The sequence below is a fragment of the Dacryopinax primogenitus genome (assembly GCF_000292625.1).
Source record: "Dacryopinax primogenitus strain DJM-731 SS1 chromosome Unknown DACRYscaffold_13, whole genome shotgun sequence".
NCBI classification, from domain to species: domain Eukaryota; kingdom Fungi; phylum Basidiomycota; class Dacrymycetes; order Dacrymycetales; family Dacrymycetaceae; genus Dacryopinax; species Dacryopinax primogenitus.
In genome coordinates this window covers 645,516-660,755 of record NW_024467210.1, presented here as the reverse complement: position 1 = coordinate 660,755, position 15,240 = coordinate 645,516, and the positions used below count along the sequence as shown (strand labels likewise).

The following is a 15,240-nucleotide window of genomic DNA, read 5'->3' as shown; positions in this document are numbered from 1 at the left end:
GATATCCTCGAGGGTCCTGACGCGCTCTCCAGGGAACAAGGACTGATCAGACCAGAAGGGGAGGGGGGAAAAGTGCTTAAATACCTGCTCCATGCGGTCAACTTCACCGTGGTTCGCTACCCGCAACTCCATCGCTCTTGCTCGCGCCTTCACCGAGACGCTTTGCGATTGCCAGCAGCGTCCAGTCACGTCCTTATTTGGTCTCTCCTCTGGCACTTTAACGACCCTTGTCACTTTCTAGCACGACATCAACCTCGCTACGTCAAAGACATGGGCTGTCAAGGCCGAAGTGGTCAAGGGCATGTGCCAGGTATCCCTCATCTTCGCCTGCGGTACGGCTCTCTTCTCAGACGGCTATGCCAACGGTCTCGTCGGTGCCTTGAACTTGCGTGCGTCTATCCTTCGCCTCATCCTATCATCGCACTGACGATTTCCTAGTCCTCATGACCGTCTACCCCGACTAATTCAACCTCACTAACTCCAACTTCACCAAGGTCCTCAACTCGCTTATCTTTGCTGGCACCGTCTTTGGCATGCTTACCTTTGGTATGATCAGTGACAAGGTTCGCCACTCCAGCCCTGCAGGATGTCAGACGACCGAAACTAAGCGTTCTCTCGTAGATCGGACGCAAAGCAGGCATGATGAGCGCGACCGCTATCGTTGCTGTCTTCTCGGCCCCCTCTGCCGGCGCGTACGGCGGTGGGACTGCCGGTGGAATGGCTGCAGTCCTGTCCGCATACCGGTACATCCCCCCTCCAAACCCACCTGGAATCCCATCTGACAGTCACGCGCGGCTTCTTTCTCGGTATCGGTATTGGCGCTGAGTACCCGTGTGGTTCCGTCGCTGCTTCTGAGCAAACTGAAGGCTCCGGCGTGAACAAGAACGCACAGCACCGCTGGTTCGCCCTCGCGACGATTGATGGACTGGGGCTTTGTCGTTGCCGCCTTTGTCCCCCTCGTCCTGCTCCGGATGTACGGTTATTTCATTCCTCATTAATGCGCGACTGACCATTCCATCAACTGTGGAATGAATCACCTCAACACCGTCTGGCGCATCACCCTCGGCCTCGGTGTGATCCCCGCCGTCGCTGTTTTCTTCTGGCGTCTTCGGATGGTCCGCCCCGTATGCCCGTGATAGCATGAAGCGCGCACGGATGCCTTAAGGCCTCGCCATTCGCCGCTGCTGGCGCAACTTGCTCGCTATCTGCTTGACCGGGTTCATCTACGACTGCATCACCTATCCTTTCGGTATCTACTCTTCCTCCGTGGTCAATACCATCCCGGCAAACCAGGATTTGTACCAGTCCTTCGGGTGGCCCGTCGTTATTAACCTCTTGTGAGTAGAGTTCGCTGTACCGTTTCTCTCTGCTCATCTCTTCCTTTCAGCTACATTCCCGACACAGTCGTTGCAGCGTTTCTCATTGACTACCTTGGACCGAAGAACTGCATCATCTTAGGTCTTATCCTCCAGGCCATCTTTGGCTTCTTCATGTCTGGATTCTAAACAAATCTCATCCAGCCTGGTGAAATCGCCGGCTTTGCAGTTCTGTACGACTTATTCCTGAATCCTGACCTTCGGCGAGCTCGGACCGGGCAACAACCTTGGTCTCCTCGCTGCCAAATCCGGCCCGGCTGCTTTCCGCCGACAGTTTTACGGCATTGCGGCTGCTGTCGGCAAGATTGGGGCTTTCGTTGGTACCTGGGTATTCCCGCCCATGATCGCTGCTTTCAACGAGGGCGGCACGAACCCAGACCGTGGTACCACTGGTCCCTTCTGGGTCGGATCCGGGCTTGCTATCCTCTCCGCTCTCATCAGTTTCTTCCTCCTCCGTCCCATCTCGCATGACGGCATGGAGGCGGAGGATCACGCTTTCCGCGAATACCTCATTGTCCATGGATACGATGTCTCTCAGATGGACTTGAAGGAGGAAATCATCAGCGTCGAAACACAACACATGCCTCCCTCACTATCCAACTCTAAAGCACGAAACCCCAATTGTAAATGTAATAATATTACCGGTCTTGTGATATGCTGACCATTACAATGTGACCACGCTCTTCGTGAGACGAAGATATATAGAAGCGCGATCATGGAAGGGGTGATGCACCTGTCTCGTGTCAGGTTGGACAGACCATAGCTCCGCGGTCAACTGCTGAGGATGACAAGGATTGGTTACCTTCCACTACAACCTCCCTCTACATCACCTCCGTCGTGGGTAAACGACAATCCGTTGATGTGCTCGTTTGTTGTCTATAATCCTTCTCGTCTCGAAGAGAGAACATGTCAGACATAAAAAAACCATACAATTGATGTCTGCTTACTGGTGATCTGAGTACTAGCCACAATACACAAGTCTTCGTTCCCCTTGCGGAATACTAGTACCTTCTAAAATGGGACAATGTGTCCTACACAACACCATCGCAACAGAATGTTGAAGATTAGGACTACCAAAGAGGGCGGTACTCTCGCTGGTGGGTCTTCCAAGCTGCCTTCTGGCAGTTGGCGTCACAGTAGCTGACCACCTTGCACTGGCTGCATCTAAGCAAGGTTGGCTTACCTGAACCATGGCAGTATCTGCACACTTGTCCTCCAGGAATATTGGTGCGTTTGGCTGGGATTTGTTGATCAAACTCGTGGAATTATTCTAATCCCTCCATTGCGGCGGGCACAGGTTCGCGCCACGAAACCGCAAATAGAGGGGAGATGGCAGCCCGCGTCACATGAGGAGCCAAATCCTTCCAAAGAGACTTGCTAAATGATCCCAAAGCGAGGCCGTTTCCACACGTGCAGATGGGACTCGCATCCCACTCGGTTGACAGCGGTACCTTACTATCGCGGACGTACTCACAAGAGGCTTGGTGTTTCCAGGCACGGCCGCGCTCGACGAAGATCACAAGAAGAGACTTCCATGCCGCGAGCTCATCTCCTTCCGTTATGATGTTTGCGATAGGCTCTACATTCTGTAAGTGGGGTTTCAATCTGTCCACCAAGGACGGAGAGAGTGGCAGAATGCAAGTGTCGGCCACAAGCGTATGGGCAGCTAGATCGAGGCGTACATGGTTGAGGAAGATAAGCACGTAGCTGCCGCCTCGTGCAGGATCTGTCAGCGTGAGTACTCGTGAAGAACTTGACTTCAAGATTGTTTCGAACAGAGCGTGCAAGGTTTTGTTCACCTGAACGAAGGTTGTCTCCATGCGATCACGGGGGCAGGCTATTTGCTTTAAAATGGCACGTTCGCGATCGGAAAAGGCGAGAGAGAGATAAGTTTGCATCCAATTAATGTCGTTTGTCGTAGAAAGCCTAAAACGGGAAGCCGTTCCAGGGTGAGTCGATGAATATTGCAAGGTATGGGAACCTTCAGGGGTAGACACAACAGCAATGGGAAGCTGTTCATCGCGTAGCTACCAGGCGGCACACTACGGGGTTCCTGGAGAGAGTCAGACACAGGGACTTCGACCTGAGGGGGTCGATCAGTGACAACTCTCAATAGCTGTGCACGCATACCTCAATATAGCCGGATTTGCGAGCAATCCGTGTCTTAGCCTTGCGACCGTCGACTGGAAACGGATACACAAACGGCTTGTGCCACTCGGCAAAAGTGACCTCCATTGTGCAGGGCGATAGTTGAGTCACTTGCACTTTCGCTCCGCTTGCGATCGCTTGCTGTTCTGGTCCATCATCCATTTTGTAGCGTACAGTAAGACTGGTGACATTGCATTGCCCTTCATCGATGGTGACAGAGAATGGCACTATTGATGGCGAACCAAGCGCCTGGGGAGGTCGCCTTCGGAGTTGTTCCAGTTTGTTTGGCCGGTTTGGCCGCCGCAAACCACGTGCACCAAGGCCTCGTCCAGCAGATCCGCAGTGAATATGTCCAGGTTGCGGCCTAACTCTGGGGCGAAAAGGCGTGGACACCAGGCCCAGGCCCAGGCCCACCCTGGTCCTGAAGGTGTCTTGTGCCAAGGCCAATGCGGGCACCCAGCAGCTGATGACGAGCGGTGACGAGCCGTTCCAACCCCTTGATATATCCTCCACCAACGTGATTCGCTTCTGGTGGCGAGCGCCGGGGACTTGAATCTTGCGAAAGCGACCTGCAGGCATGTATACGCATTGTGAGACCTGGAGGCGTGATAGAAGTTGCACTGCAGTGTTCTAAGCAAGAACCTCGTCTCCGTGAGTGGATGTGAGGATGTTTTCGCAGGATGTACTGAGGCTCCCACCGGGTAATCCTGCGGCAACGAAGCCGACCCTGACACGCGGTGAGGTGGCAATCGTGAGAGTAGGGGTTTCCCCGGGTCAATCAAAACACAGACAGTAGAAAGGATATGGTAACTCCATGGAAACTTGTTCGCTTCCTCATTTGTATTTAAATTCCGTGTCATCCAAAGCATAAGAGCTAGGGTCTTGCCGGTGCTCAGCACGGCCCCTTTCCCATCGGCAAACCTGTTCCTTGTGGTGCTCCTGCGCACAATATTCATTGTTCATCAGCGTCTCAACAATTTTCCTCCGACATGGGAAACTAATTTACACGGTCGTGTCTGTCTCTCCCATTCTTTGGCTATTCGAGCCGTGGTTCTGCATCCATGGTGAATTCTAGTTCTGTCACACTCACCCAGGAGATACAATTTCGCCGGTCATCGCCGCGGACAAGGTAGGCAACGGGTCGTCCTCGTCTCACTCTATGCCCTCGAAGTCAACCGTAGAGCTATATAAAGAGACTCTTGACTACTGTGGCTTGCGACACACTAGTGCTGGACACTTGCTAAACCTCCCAACCTCTCTTTCCACTTCCCTCACTTGCTTGCCTGCCGGTCAGGTCCACCATATCTTCATTTTACCATAACTCGCTCACTCCCCGGTTCTACTTTCAACATATCACCATGCGATTCAAGACTATCTATGCTGCTATCTATCTTCTGGCAAGTGCTTCCACCAACAGCGCCTTTCCTGTGCCTGCCCGGCCAACATCGTACAACCCACTGGGAAAGGGGGCAGAACCGGTGCCAAACACCCAGTTTTCGGAGAATGGACTTTTCTCCCGTGCTACTTCAGACCAGCAGTATACGACCGATACACTTGTTCATACATCCGGATCCGAATCGAACAAGCCCGACCCTTCACATACCAAGACACAGCAAAAACGCCAAGGGCGGGTGTTTACAAGCCCGCCGCACTTCACGTCGGATAATCATGAACCGACTATTGCACCAAGCGCTTCCACGTCGAACCCGTATAAACCAGCCGTCCTACCGTCAGGCATGCCACCCACGGCAAGGAACGATGCAAGGAGTCATGTCTCCCCATCTGCGGTCTTGTCGGTGGCAGATCTCTGGCCGGTGGGACCTGTACAGGGAGGTGCAAGGGCACTCTCATCCACACAACAACAGGCTAGGATCACGGAACCATACGATGCGCGAATTGTCCCTGAGAATACTAGAGTGGACCACCGTCCTGTACATGCGGTAGCCAGCAGGGTAGTTCAAGGGTTTGCACATACCGAGGACAAGCTGGTTCCCCAGCCTAATCGTGTACACATGTATCCCGTTCCCGAGCAACGCGACCGGCCCTCACGTCCGCCCCGCCCCGACAGGAGGGATACACCCGGTGATCCTCCGCGACTGGTTCCCGGACCTCGTCCCCGACTTCCAGCATCCACCTCTCTGTTCCCGAGACCTGTGGCGATAGTTATACCTCCTGACCATGAGGGAGACCGACAGCCACGTCCCAAAGTGCATCCACCTCGCAACCCAGGCCATCGCAAGGCCGTGTATGTCGCTAATGAAGAAGTTCACTCGCCGAAATCTTCGACCTCCGGGCAGTGAACCCTAACTAACCCCGCTCCTCGACACCTTGAAAAACTGTGGGAATGGTCAGGGTTCTGGTTGGAGCTTTAAAGCCAGAGCTAGCGTTTGTTGTCATTGCGGTGCTTTCCAAAACATATTCGCATCCCTATATACAGTACCCCGCAGAAATCATGTGAACATGGAGACATTTGGTACCATCGCACGAACCAATATTGAGAAAGCCACAAACTCCAACACAAAATGGTCAGTCGCCTAGTTTGGGACTAGGATATATGTTCGTTCGAGCTTTTTTAGCTTGACTATAATTTATAAATTCACCTATAAATATGCCTTTATGATAAACATATGTCAGCAGTCATAATATCCAATATGAGTGAATTTTGAGTCATCTAATTTCTGGGATCTCTGGGACCAGGTCTATTGTGAGGCCGAAATTCAATCGTGTAGGTTCCATCAAGCTGTGCAGAAGTACACCACGTGATCTGGACGGTACTCTGAATCACGTGATCGGAGGAGTGTCACATATGCCGGGAGCTTCTGAAATTGAGTGCGCTGCTGCGAAATTTCATTGCGGAGAAGACGTTGTTGAGCACGCCATGCTGACTTATAGTTGATATCGATGCGCTATTTTCTGAGAATATCTTGAAGGACTCGAGGTGCCACATTTTGCGTCGGTGGAAGCGAATTTTGAATTTTGTGATTAACATATTTGGCTCGACTCGAAGCAGCATGTGGTTTCTTCACCTCTGCTTGACATGTATGATCAGGCACAAGGGCCACAATCATAAAGGAGGCACCCTTTGCACGGCCCGATACCATGAATGGGCAGTTGACAGTATCGCAAATCATCATAAGACGCTTCGAATCACGCTTTTCGACACGACAAGACGCATTTTGAGCATTACAATACTCAATCAGGGTAAAGGAAGCTTCATCGAGAGTGTTGAAGTGCTGTCCGTGTTCAAGAAAAGACATTGCCACCCAGAAGAATGCAGAAGATGCTTTGAGACGTGTTAAAAACAGAAACGAGACGTCCGGACCCTTGTATGCATTTCTTTCCCCTACTTTTATCTTCCTAAAAGGGTTGCTTAGGGCAGGCCCTTTTTAGGAAGGGGGGCACTTGGAGAAATTGCGCCCGGAGGGGCATTCAGGGTATTTCGCTTCCGAAAACGGGGCATCGGAGGAAATACCTCCAGGTTTCCATAAACAGTCCAGGAGAGAACAGCCACTAGGGACCCCGGATAGCGATTCCCCGAGGTCCTGACACGCGGAGAAGTACCGGCAACACCGCAAGTTCTTGCCGGACATCGACTGACGGCACTCAACTGCGATTCTCCTGGCATACAATATGTCTTTGGTCAACATACGTAACGTCGAGTTCGTCAATAACCCAGCAAGATTCACAGATCCGTATATTTTTCGTGTCACGTTTGAGTGCATAGCGCCGCTGAAGCATGGTGAGTCTTGCGACCGATAGTTTGATGGCGCGTCTCACGACACGCGTATATGTGCAACATGCAGATCTCGAGTGGAAGCTCATTTACGTGTCTTCACCTGATCATCAAGAGCTAGACCAAGAACTAGACGACTGCATGGTTGGACCTGTCCCAGTTGGGGTCAACTCATTCGAATTCGAAGGATCCCCTCCGGATCCCAAACTCATCCCGCCACAAGACGTCCTTGGTGTTGCTGCGATCATCCTTACTGCCTCATATCGCGACCAAGAGTTTGTACGAGTCGGATATTATCAGAATACGGAGTATGATAACCCTGAGTGGAACGAGAAGCCACCGGAAGGTCCGATTCAGGTCGAAAGGCTGGCTCGGAGTCTGGCAGAGAAGCCAAGGGTGACGAGATTTAGCATCAAGTGGTGCGCGCGATCTCTCGCATGTACCCACAAGTTAATTGACACATATTTAGGGATACTGAAGCTGCTGTTGTGCTGACCCAACCAACGAACGGGTTTGCCGCACCGCCATCTTTCGGGACTTTGTACAGGCACGTCGTCCTCACCACGTCACACCATGTGCTGACATTGTTTGTAGCAGCCAATCTGCGGATCACTCATCAACTTTCTCCCCACCCTCAGCTCAGAATCCTTTGCAGCAGCCAGGTGCGCCTGTACCGCTGGCCGGTTCATTTTGAGGCGGCGAGGTGCATGCATCTTAAGTGCCAGAGCTTCTCTAGCAACCCGCAACTTGTATCCACTCTGTGTCAGCACACGTATTCATCCATGTGACTACTGTATTAAACCCAGTTCATATCGACACATTCAAAGCTCTCGTACCTCACAATTCGGAACTGGACCTTCAAACCCTCGTCTAAGACTGCTTTGGATCATAACCATTCACGGAAAGCTCGATGGGATCTCTATGACGCACTACAAATCTGAGGCCCGGAAATGTCCAACCCGATAGGGCAAAACAACAGCTGGGAATCCGGCCGCGTCCCCTGTGCTACTGTTGGGAAACACAGGTAGCAACCCAAAGGGTCCGAGTCCGCAATCAGATCACTCACTCACAATTCAACCCTAGCTCGCAGTATGGCAAGGAAATGGAGAAAAATAGAATGCTCCAACTAGCTCCGGCAAGGTGACAACCAGTACCGTTGTGTGACGGAGTGGATCATCGGAGAAACTCCGTGTGATCGACGCCCTGATCTGCGCCGCGGTCTTCACCAAATTCAGATAAGGATGGTACATGAGGATGCGGATGAGCAGAACCTGTGGCCTTCGGATAACGAACAGCATTGTTGCGCAGGTCAAGAACCCATTATCCCGGCTGAGCATGACAGATAGAATGTTTAGAATTCAGTTGTTCATGGATGTTGAAGACGGACGACCGAGCTGGTCGTCCGTGCTCGGTCTTACGTCGCTGACTTGATGAAGAGGTTCGAGAAGGTCGGGACCTGCGTCTCCTTATCAGAGAAGCAGACAACTCACAGCACCCATGAGCTCAGACACCGTGTGCCAACCCAAAATTGTTGCGACGCGACGGATATCCGATGTGGCAGCGACGAGAAGTCCGAAGCGTGGCCTCATTTGGTGCGCCGGGAAGGGTAGGCCTACCCTTCCCCACACACCACCCTGTCCCCCACGGCTCTTGATAGCTCCTTCCTAGAGGATGTTACAACGCCCAAATACCATCAACAGAACCACATAGGATCCGCTGTAACGACGAGCGGATATGCAGGTCCCAATCAGGGCCCGAGGTCAGTCTTGCATTCCAGGGCTCGAGACTTTTGCTGCGTTTCCGAGGGCATTGGAGAGGGCAACCCGAGGCAATATGCACCTTGACCTTTGTTCGTACGTGTCCCCTTGTTAGTGGTATGTCCGGCTCAAACCGGCATTTTGAGAGCCTGATATGAGGCAGTGTGTCCAGTTTGCCATTCTTGCCGCGCCAGACGTTGGTAATGGGAATAACGGTTGAATTTGATCCCTTCTGTGCAGCCGGCGAACCAAGATTGAAGCAGCAGTCGCCACGACAGCAAGAACAGATGTCTCGACGGCGGATTCGGGGCCACGCGTTTTCTCTTGTCTTTCGACGAGGACAAAGAACACGGTCGTTTCCATAAGTTAAGGTTGTGAGAAATGTGGCCACCAGTGTATTCATTAGTGCGCTGAATCCATGCTTCACACAGTCGATGATACATATTAGGGGAGCGCCCATGCCGAGGCCTAGGTTGTGATGTGAATGCTTTCTTGGAGTCGCTTAGAATGCCAAACGAACTGACCACAAAGCATACAGGGCTCCATATATCGATAGCTCATTCATTGGCCGTCTTCCAGGTGTCTTTGCATGGTTTCGAGCATGGTCGGTGCCACCTCTGGATAGTCTTTGGTTGTTAAATGTTGTTGAATGAACAATGGAAGGTATCGCAGCAAAACGAAAGTCCGCACGAAGCTCTCCCATCAGTACTATAAGTGCTGTCATGGTCTTGATGAAGGTAGGATAGCAAGTCAGTGGCGATTAGAGATGTAAACAAACAAAATATTAATTAAATAATACCACTGTGACACGGCCGATTGTTTACGCCGAGAACGGCGGAGGGGCCCCGGAAGCAAAGGTCAATGATGAGATATGGTGAGGGGTCGTGGACGTCGACGGCGGCCCCTCACTCAACTACCGACCACCGCCTCGACGCTGTCCAATCCAGCGCCAACGACAACTTAAACGCCGTCTTCACTCCCGCTTTTATATGCAAACTAGGTCTACAACTGCTCTTCTGAAAACTTATCAGCCAAAGAAATCAACTCAGAAACCGCGCATTCATAGCTATTCCCAACATGGATCGAAACAACACTCATCAGCCTACCTCCTCTCCCTCCCTGAGGAGAGCTTCGCGCATGTCACTGCATACCTCGACCCGCTCAGCCTGTACAGACTCTCCCTTACTTGCCGGAGGCTGAGGGACCATGTCGAGCAAGATACAGTCTGGCACAGAGCCTTCTTGTGGACTTATCTGAGCATAGAGCCAGAAGGTAGAGAAGCGCACCATGACAAAGCCGAACTGCTGCTTAGACGGCGCGAGAATACCTGGAAGAAGGAATATATCGCCCGCTGGATGCTTATTCGGTATGTACATCTCTGTTGCCCATGTTAAAGGTCCTTATCTCCATATGTCAGGCGCTTGCAACATTCACGGAACGCAACTGTGGCTCACATTCCTACCCACTCGGCAATCGCATCGCATCTCTACTTCCCTTCGACACAAGCTCTGCTCTCTGCTTCTTCGGCCTATGGAGTCGTTGCGCGATCTCTCCCCCTCACAGGTCGCGTCCTGAAGGGCTACCTTGACTCACATGGCACCTTCAATGGCTTGGGCATAGGCAATCCAAATGCAGAGTTCAGCATCGAAGTCTCCGCCATTTGCCTCGGCAAAGAAGGTGATGCGCAAGAAGGAGCGACTGGACGCATCCTTTGGGGGTTTAGAAACGGCGACGTAGCTATCACCCGTGGAGTCAAGCCCGCCGAGGTTGGCCGTGCCGCTCGTCTGATACGCTCCGCACCAGCAGATGCCCACAGACAACGAGTAGAAGCACTCGTAATGGGTCAGAGGGGAATTGTTGCCAGTGCTGGTGCCGATGGCAGAGTAAAACTCTGGGATGGTGCGAGTAGTGGTCACACTCTTCGATGCCTCTGGGCCAGCGACCCCGCCGCTACTGGAAACGTTATCGGACCACTGTGCAAAGTGCAGTACGAAGGCTCGTTTGTGATTGCTGCGTCTACCGGCGGTCAAGTGCTGATATGGCACGGAATCGACCTGCCGACTTTACTCACCGCCAAGAACACGATTATGGGCAACATGCCTCATATTATCCCTCCGCCAGTTGTCACCAGTTCGACCGGGGCGGCACAAGATGCGGCACATATTGATTCACAGACTACCACGCTTCTGCTCAACGTTATCTCATCCGAAGCCGCATTCATATTGGTTCATTACGGTGATGCGGATCACTTTTGGCGCTTCCGTGTCAATGTCCCTGTTGCCGAGTATGGGCAACCTCCTGCGAAGATCAATATCGAGTGCACTCAATTTGCTGGCGGACCAGTTGGCTCCATCACCGCAATAGCGGCGTCCTTCAAGCCCGCCTCGTCGTCTACAACACCGGCTGCCCCATCGCCAGTTGTCCCTTCCCCAGCACCGGAACCGGTGGACACAGATACGATGTTCGAAATGTCTGATATTCCTGTTCGCGTACAGCCCCAAATCTTGCAGATGGATATAGACGCGTTTGCGACCGTGCGCTCTACTAAGGAGCACTCCTTCATAGTGTCCGGCGATGTCTTGGGCAGAGTTTGTCTCTGGGATTGGGAGGCTGACGGCACTCCAGCACCTCGACAAGACCCGTCGATCCCGAAGCAGGCCCCTTTAGATGTAACCATTGTTTCGACGTGGCGGAAATGGCAAGCCCATGACGATGGCGGTGTTTCTGCATTGAAGCTCCATGCCGGTCTCCTCATCACGGGCAGCTCGCAAGGCTCTGTCAAGGTCTGGGATCCCTTGCCGCCCATCGACTCGCCACTTCCCCTCCGAGTTCTTCCCTCTCCCTCACCCCGGCCCCACAATGGCCAGCCGTGGGAAGGAGTTAGCCAGATTTCCCTCGAAGGCGATGTGATCGTCGCAAGTGTCGGATCGCGGATCATCGCATGGCGTGGAGGTAACATCGGACGAGACAAATCCGGACAGGGAAAAGCAAAAGGCAGGATTTCCAGCAGAGCAGTAAGCGGAAAGTTCGCTCGTGAGCAGAATCCTGTCATATTCAGGGTATGTCACTGATGATTCCGAAGAACAAATCGAGATGGAAAGGGACATCAGAGATTCCCGTCGGGAACTGGAAGAGGAGCACGACGTATTCCGCTCGAAGATTGTTCGGGAACGCGAGCAGCTACAAAAGCTGACCGAGCTCGGACTGGACGAAATAGGAGCTTTGGAATACGCTCTTATGCTTAGCCGCGATGAAGAAGAGAAGAAGACCATGACTGGCTTGAATTCCAGTGAAGATGACCTAGCGTGGCAGGAGATAGGTTCGACTTCCCGAGGACGCCCGGCTGATGAAGCGGATTCCCCAGACTTCTCCCCCCCTGTTTCGAGAGGTTCATCGTCCTCGCGGGAAGCTTTCAACATTGGAAGAGCCGGCGTGTCTGTGTCTCCGGCTGCCCGACACGTGTCGTCGTCGGCTCATTCGTCTTCATCTTTTCTGGCATCGCCACGATTGGCCGCATCCCTTACCAACGCCAAGGTCCAAGTTTCCCCTTTGCTATACCCAGAACCCATGCAGGCTGGAAAGTCATACAACCCTGATCTCAGCGTCAGTCCTCCGAGCTTCTCCCTGGATTCCTTCAGTCGTGACAGCGTGCCAACAACCCCAATCAATTTCCCATCTCTGCCGCCTTCATCCCGTGCGTCCGCCCACTCGTCACCACGTCTTAGCCCTGTCGAGGGGACAATGACGTGGCGCGGTACTGGTAGCTTGGGGCATGATAGAGCACACACGAAAGGATGGAACGTTGTCGCACGCTCTCCTGCTCCGCCGTTGAATGAGAGTGTCCCTGTTCTCCAGGCCGCGACCGCCCAAATTAACCCCTCACCGATCAAACCGATGGAAGTTCTTAACTCTGGACGGACATCTCTATTGAGTGCTCAGCTCGCGTCGTTAACCCCACGCGATCGCCCACTTCATTTAGAAGAAGAGGACGAAGTGTTGAGACATGTTATGGAGCTGAGCCTTGCTGAGGCACAGAGCCTGGCAATGGAGGTATAGAACTCAACAACCCTATAGAATTGTCGATGAGATGGTTTGTCATCATGCTCCGGTACCTGTTTCTTTTTGCCCGTAATGTCCCTAGATCATCAGCCCCATTCAGTTGCTTCAATGTAGCTGTCAAAGAGTGCAGTACTACAGATTGGCGGGCGCTTCGAATAGCCTCCACCTGCACGAATGTCTCCCGATCCCGATAAGCTGCGCATTCTCATCGGCGACGACAATCAATTGTTGTGCAAGACGGGGTGCCGGGGAATCCCTAAAAATATGGATTGCTAATCACATTGTTGCAGGGACATGCGATTGGTCGCTGCCGAAGGATCTAGTTGGTCATCTTGATTGATCTCAGGGTTGACAAGCGGCAATCACCTAAATGATCTCAAACTCTCACGCAAATCTCCGAGTATTCGGGGCCTTCTCAAAGGTCCTCCAACATTTTCCTTTACAGGTAATATGGCAAGTGTGCGGCAGCTTCATCCCACAACGGTGCCGTTCCGTTCACGGACCGAAATCTCATTGATGACTGATATGTCTCCTAATAACCCGGTCAACTGATTTGTGCCGGAAAAGCGGAGCAACGTGGAACGCGAACAAGGTTATCCTACGGATGGCATCATACCCGCGGGGTATCAAGACCGAATGATTTCCGGTAAACCGGACGTACAATTCCGCCTGAAAAGGTAGCAAGACAACCAACAGTCTGGTATTACTCTGACTTAAGGATAATCGGTCAACGATGGTATGGTCATCATCTATTCGTTCCGGGTGCCCTTATTGGGCAGCTCATGTGTTGTGCAGTAACACGTTCCACGCTTGACCCACGGCACCGCAACGATGTGTGAACCGCAATCGGCTGGCAAAGCAATATTCTAGCATCCCTCGGTTGTAATATTTATCTATAACCATGCATAAGCGACTCAAGCGACTATTGGTCCTATCTATACCGTACAATTGTAAGCCACCCATTTCGGATTCTTCTACGTGGCTGCGCTTCGGCATCACCTTCACTGAAGGTGATTCTTCTCATCGGTGCATAACAATACGTCATCATCTTCGACATCACACCCCAATGATGCGAGATATGCGCTCGCCAAGTCTGGTCTAACAGAGTGAGCAAGTTTCTCATTTTAACTCGGTACCTTCCACTACCGGTCGTCCGGACGCCTTATGTCTCGTCCGGGACCCAATCCTGGGCGTAAAATTTCCTCGTTCTGTTCATCACGAAGCCCGATCAGACACTCAGGAGACTGGCTTGCTCTGACTCAGAGCTGCGCCCACGATCGTACTTTGCTATCCTTGAGCGATTGTCCAGACCATACGACGAGGAACGTGAGGCGGTGGTTGGCGTGGACGCATGCAGAATCCACTGGGACAGTACAAACCCCACCAGCCTCGGAGGCGAGTAAAGTCCGAGGACACAGCCTTGTCACCGAGACCGAAGACTGAGCCGCACAGGTCAGGCGCGCAGGACGAAAGGCGTATGTCCATGCTGCTCTTGGAATTCCCGGTTCGCGAGGTCGGTGGAATGAGCAGACGTGTTATTTCATCCTCTGGATCGAAAATTTATCGGATCCCTTCTCCAGGAGATGCTAATCCGAAGACCAGACATCCAGCAGCTGGTATGAGGGGTCTGAGTCGTCATGCACCTGAAAAAGGGAGCCCGAGGAAACGGCCGAGCGCAGCATGTCAGTCTCCGAGACACTGGGTGCACACACCTGAAGCAGGATAGTGTTCAATGAGCCTAGAAAGTGTGATGCTCTGCGGGGAGGGTTACATGTTTTCATCGCTATTCCACAGCTACGGCAAATTTAGAACCAAATATAAGAAAGACGAAATCTAGTGTTCAAAGTACATCCCTGCGGGTGCTGTACGCCGCGGTGTTAGGGGTACGCCGCAGAAGCTGCGTGCACCGCTTTGGCTGGGGACAACGGGGAAAGGATATCGCATAGTCAACCTGTTTTAGTCAGCTATAGTTATCCCGGAACTCTCTTTGTAAAGGCAAAAAAACTGGTGGGTGACGGAACGAAATGAGTAACATCAGATGGCAATTGGAGCGGTCCGAACCTAGCACAGAAGAGGTGAGCGTCGTCAAGTCAGTCTTGGGAGAAAGGAGGGCCGGGTCCGCACTTTCCTTATATACTGTCCCTTCGGATTACGCGATATATAGCCC

The 15,240-nt window shown here is 52.4% G+C and overlaps 6 protein-coding genes across 6 annotated transcripts; 4 read left to right on the top strand and 2 right to left on the bottom strand.

The window, feature by feature from the left end:
- Nucleotides 1–91: 91 nt before the first annotated feature.
- On the top strand, nt 92–1,946 carry DACRYDRAFT_117357 (uncharacterized protein; the record flags this gene model as incomplete). Its single annotated transcript, XM_040770368.1, has 7 exons — nt 92–184; nt 242–389; nt 439–449; nt 495–563; nt 622–743; nt 796–1,337; nt 1,388–1,946. 6 exons carry the CDS (start codon nt 92–94, stop codon nt 1,007–1,009), a joined length of 657 nt encoding a protein of 218 aa, XP_040627249.1. The 3' UTR covers nt 1,010–1,337; nt 1,388–1,946.
- Nucleotides 1,947–2,680: 734 nt separating this feature from the next.
- DACRYDRAFT_44125 (uncharacterized protein) lies at nt 2,681–3,022 on the bottom strand (the record flags this gene model as incomplete). The annotated part of the gene is made up of 2 exons (XM_040774556.1): nt 2,681–2,798; nt 2,847–3,022. Coding segments are annotated over 2 exons (294 nt in total), but the record flags the coding sequence as incomplete, so codon positions are not given.
- An 85-nt stretch (nt 3,023–3,107) lies between these two features.
- Nucleotides 3,108–4,219, bottom strand: DACRYDRAFT_23263 (uncharacterized protein). Its single transcript, XM_040773180.1, has 2 exons — nt 3,507–4,219; nt 3,108–3,459 (listed from the first exon to the last, which is right to left on the bottom strand). Exons 1-2 carry the CDS (start codon nt 4,101–4,103, stop codon nt 3,223–3,225), a joined length of 834 nt encoding a protein of 277 aa, XP_040627247.1. The 5' UTR covers nt 4,104–4,219; the 3' UTR covers nt 3,108–3,222.
- Nucleotides 4,220–4,882: 663 nt separating this feature from the next.
- On the top strand, nt 4,883–5,824 carry DACRYDRAFT_117355 (uncharacterized protein; the record flags this gene model as incomplete). The annotated part of the gene is made up of 1 exon (XM_040770367.1): nt 4,883–5,824. The coding sequence occupies one exon, from the start codon at nt 4,883–4,885 to the stop codon at nt 5,822–5,824; it is 942 nt and encodes a 313-aa protein (XP_040627246.1).
- A 1,300-nt stretch (nt 5,825–7,124) lies between these two features.
- On the top strand, nt 7,125–8,088 carry DACRYDRAFT_81244 (anti-silence-domain-containing protein). The gene is made up of 4 exons (XM_040776500.1): nt 7,125–7,263; nt 7,328–7,676; nt 7,727–7,804; nt 7,852–8,088. The coding sequence occupies exons 1-4, from the start codon at nt 7,155–7,157 to the stop codon at nt 7,949–7,951; spliced, it is 636 nt and encodes a 211-aa protein (XP_040627245.1). The 5' UTR covers nt 7,125–7,154; the 3' UTR covers nt 7,952–8,088.
- Nucleotides 8,089–9,670: 1,582 nt separating this feature from the next.
- On the top strand, nt 9,671–13,163 carry DACRYDRAFT_100917 (uncharacterized protein; the record flags this gene model as incomplete). The annotated part of the gene is made up of 4 exons (XM_040767500.1): nt 9,671–9,751; nt 10,046–10,380; nt 10,432–12,047; nt 12,097–13,163. The coding sequence occupies 4 exons, from the start codon at nt 9,671–9,673 to the stop codon at nt 13,068–13,070; spliced, it is 3,006 nt and encodes a 1,001-aa protein (XP_040627244.1). The 3' UTR covers nt 13,071–13,163.
- Nucleotides 13,164–15,240: the final 2,077 nt, after the last annotated feature.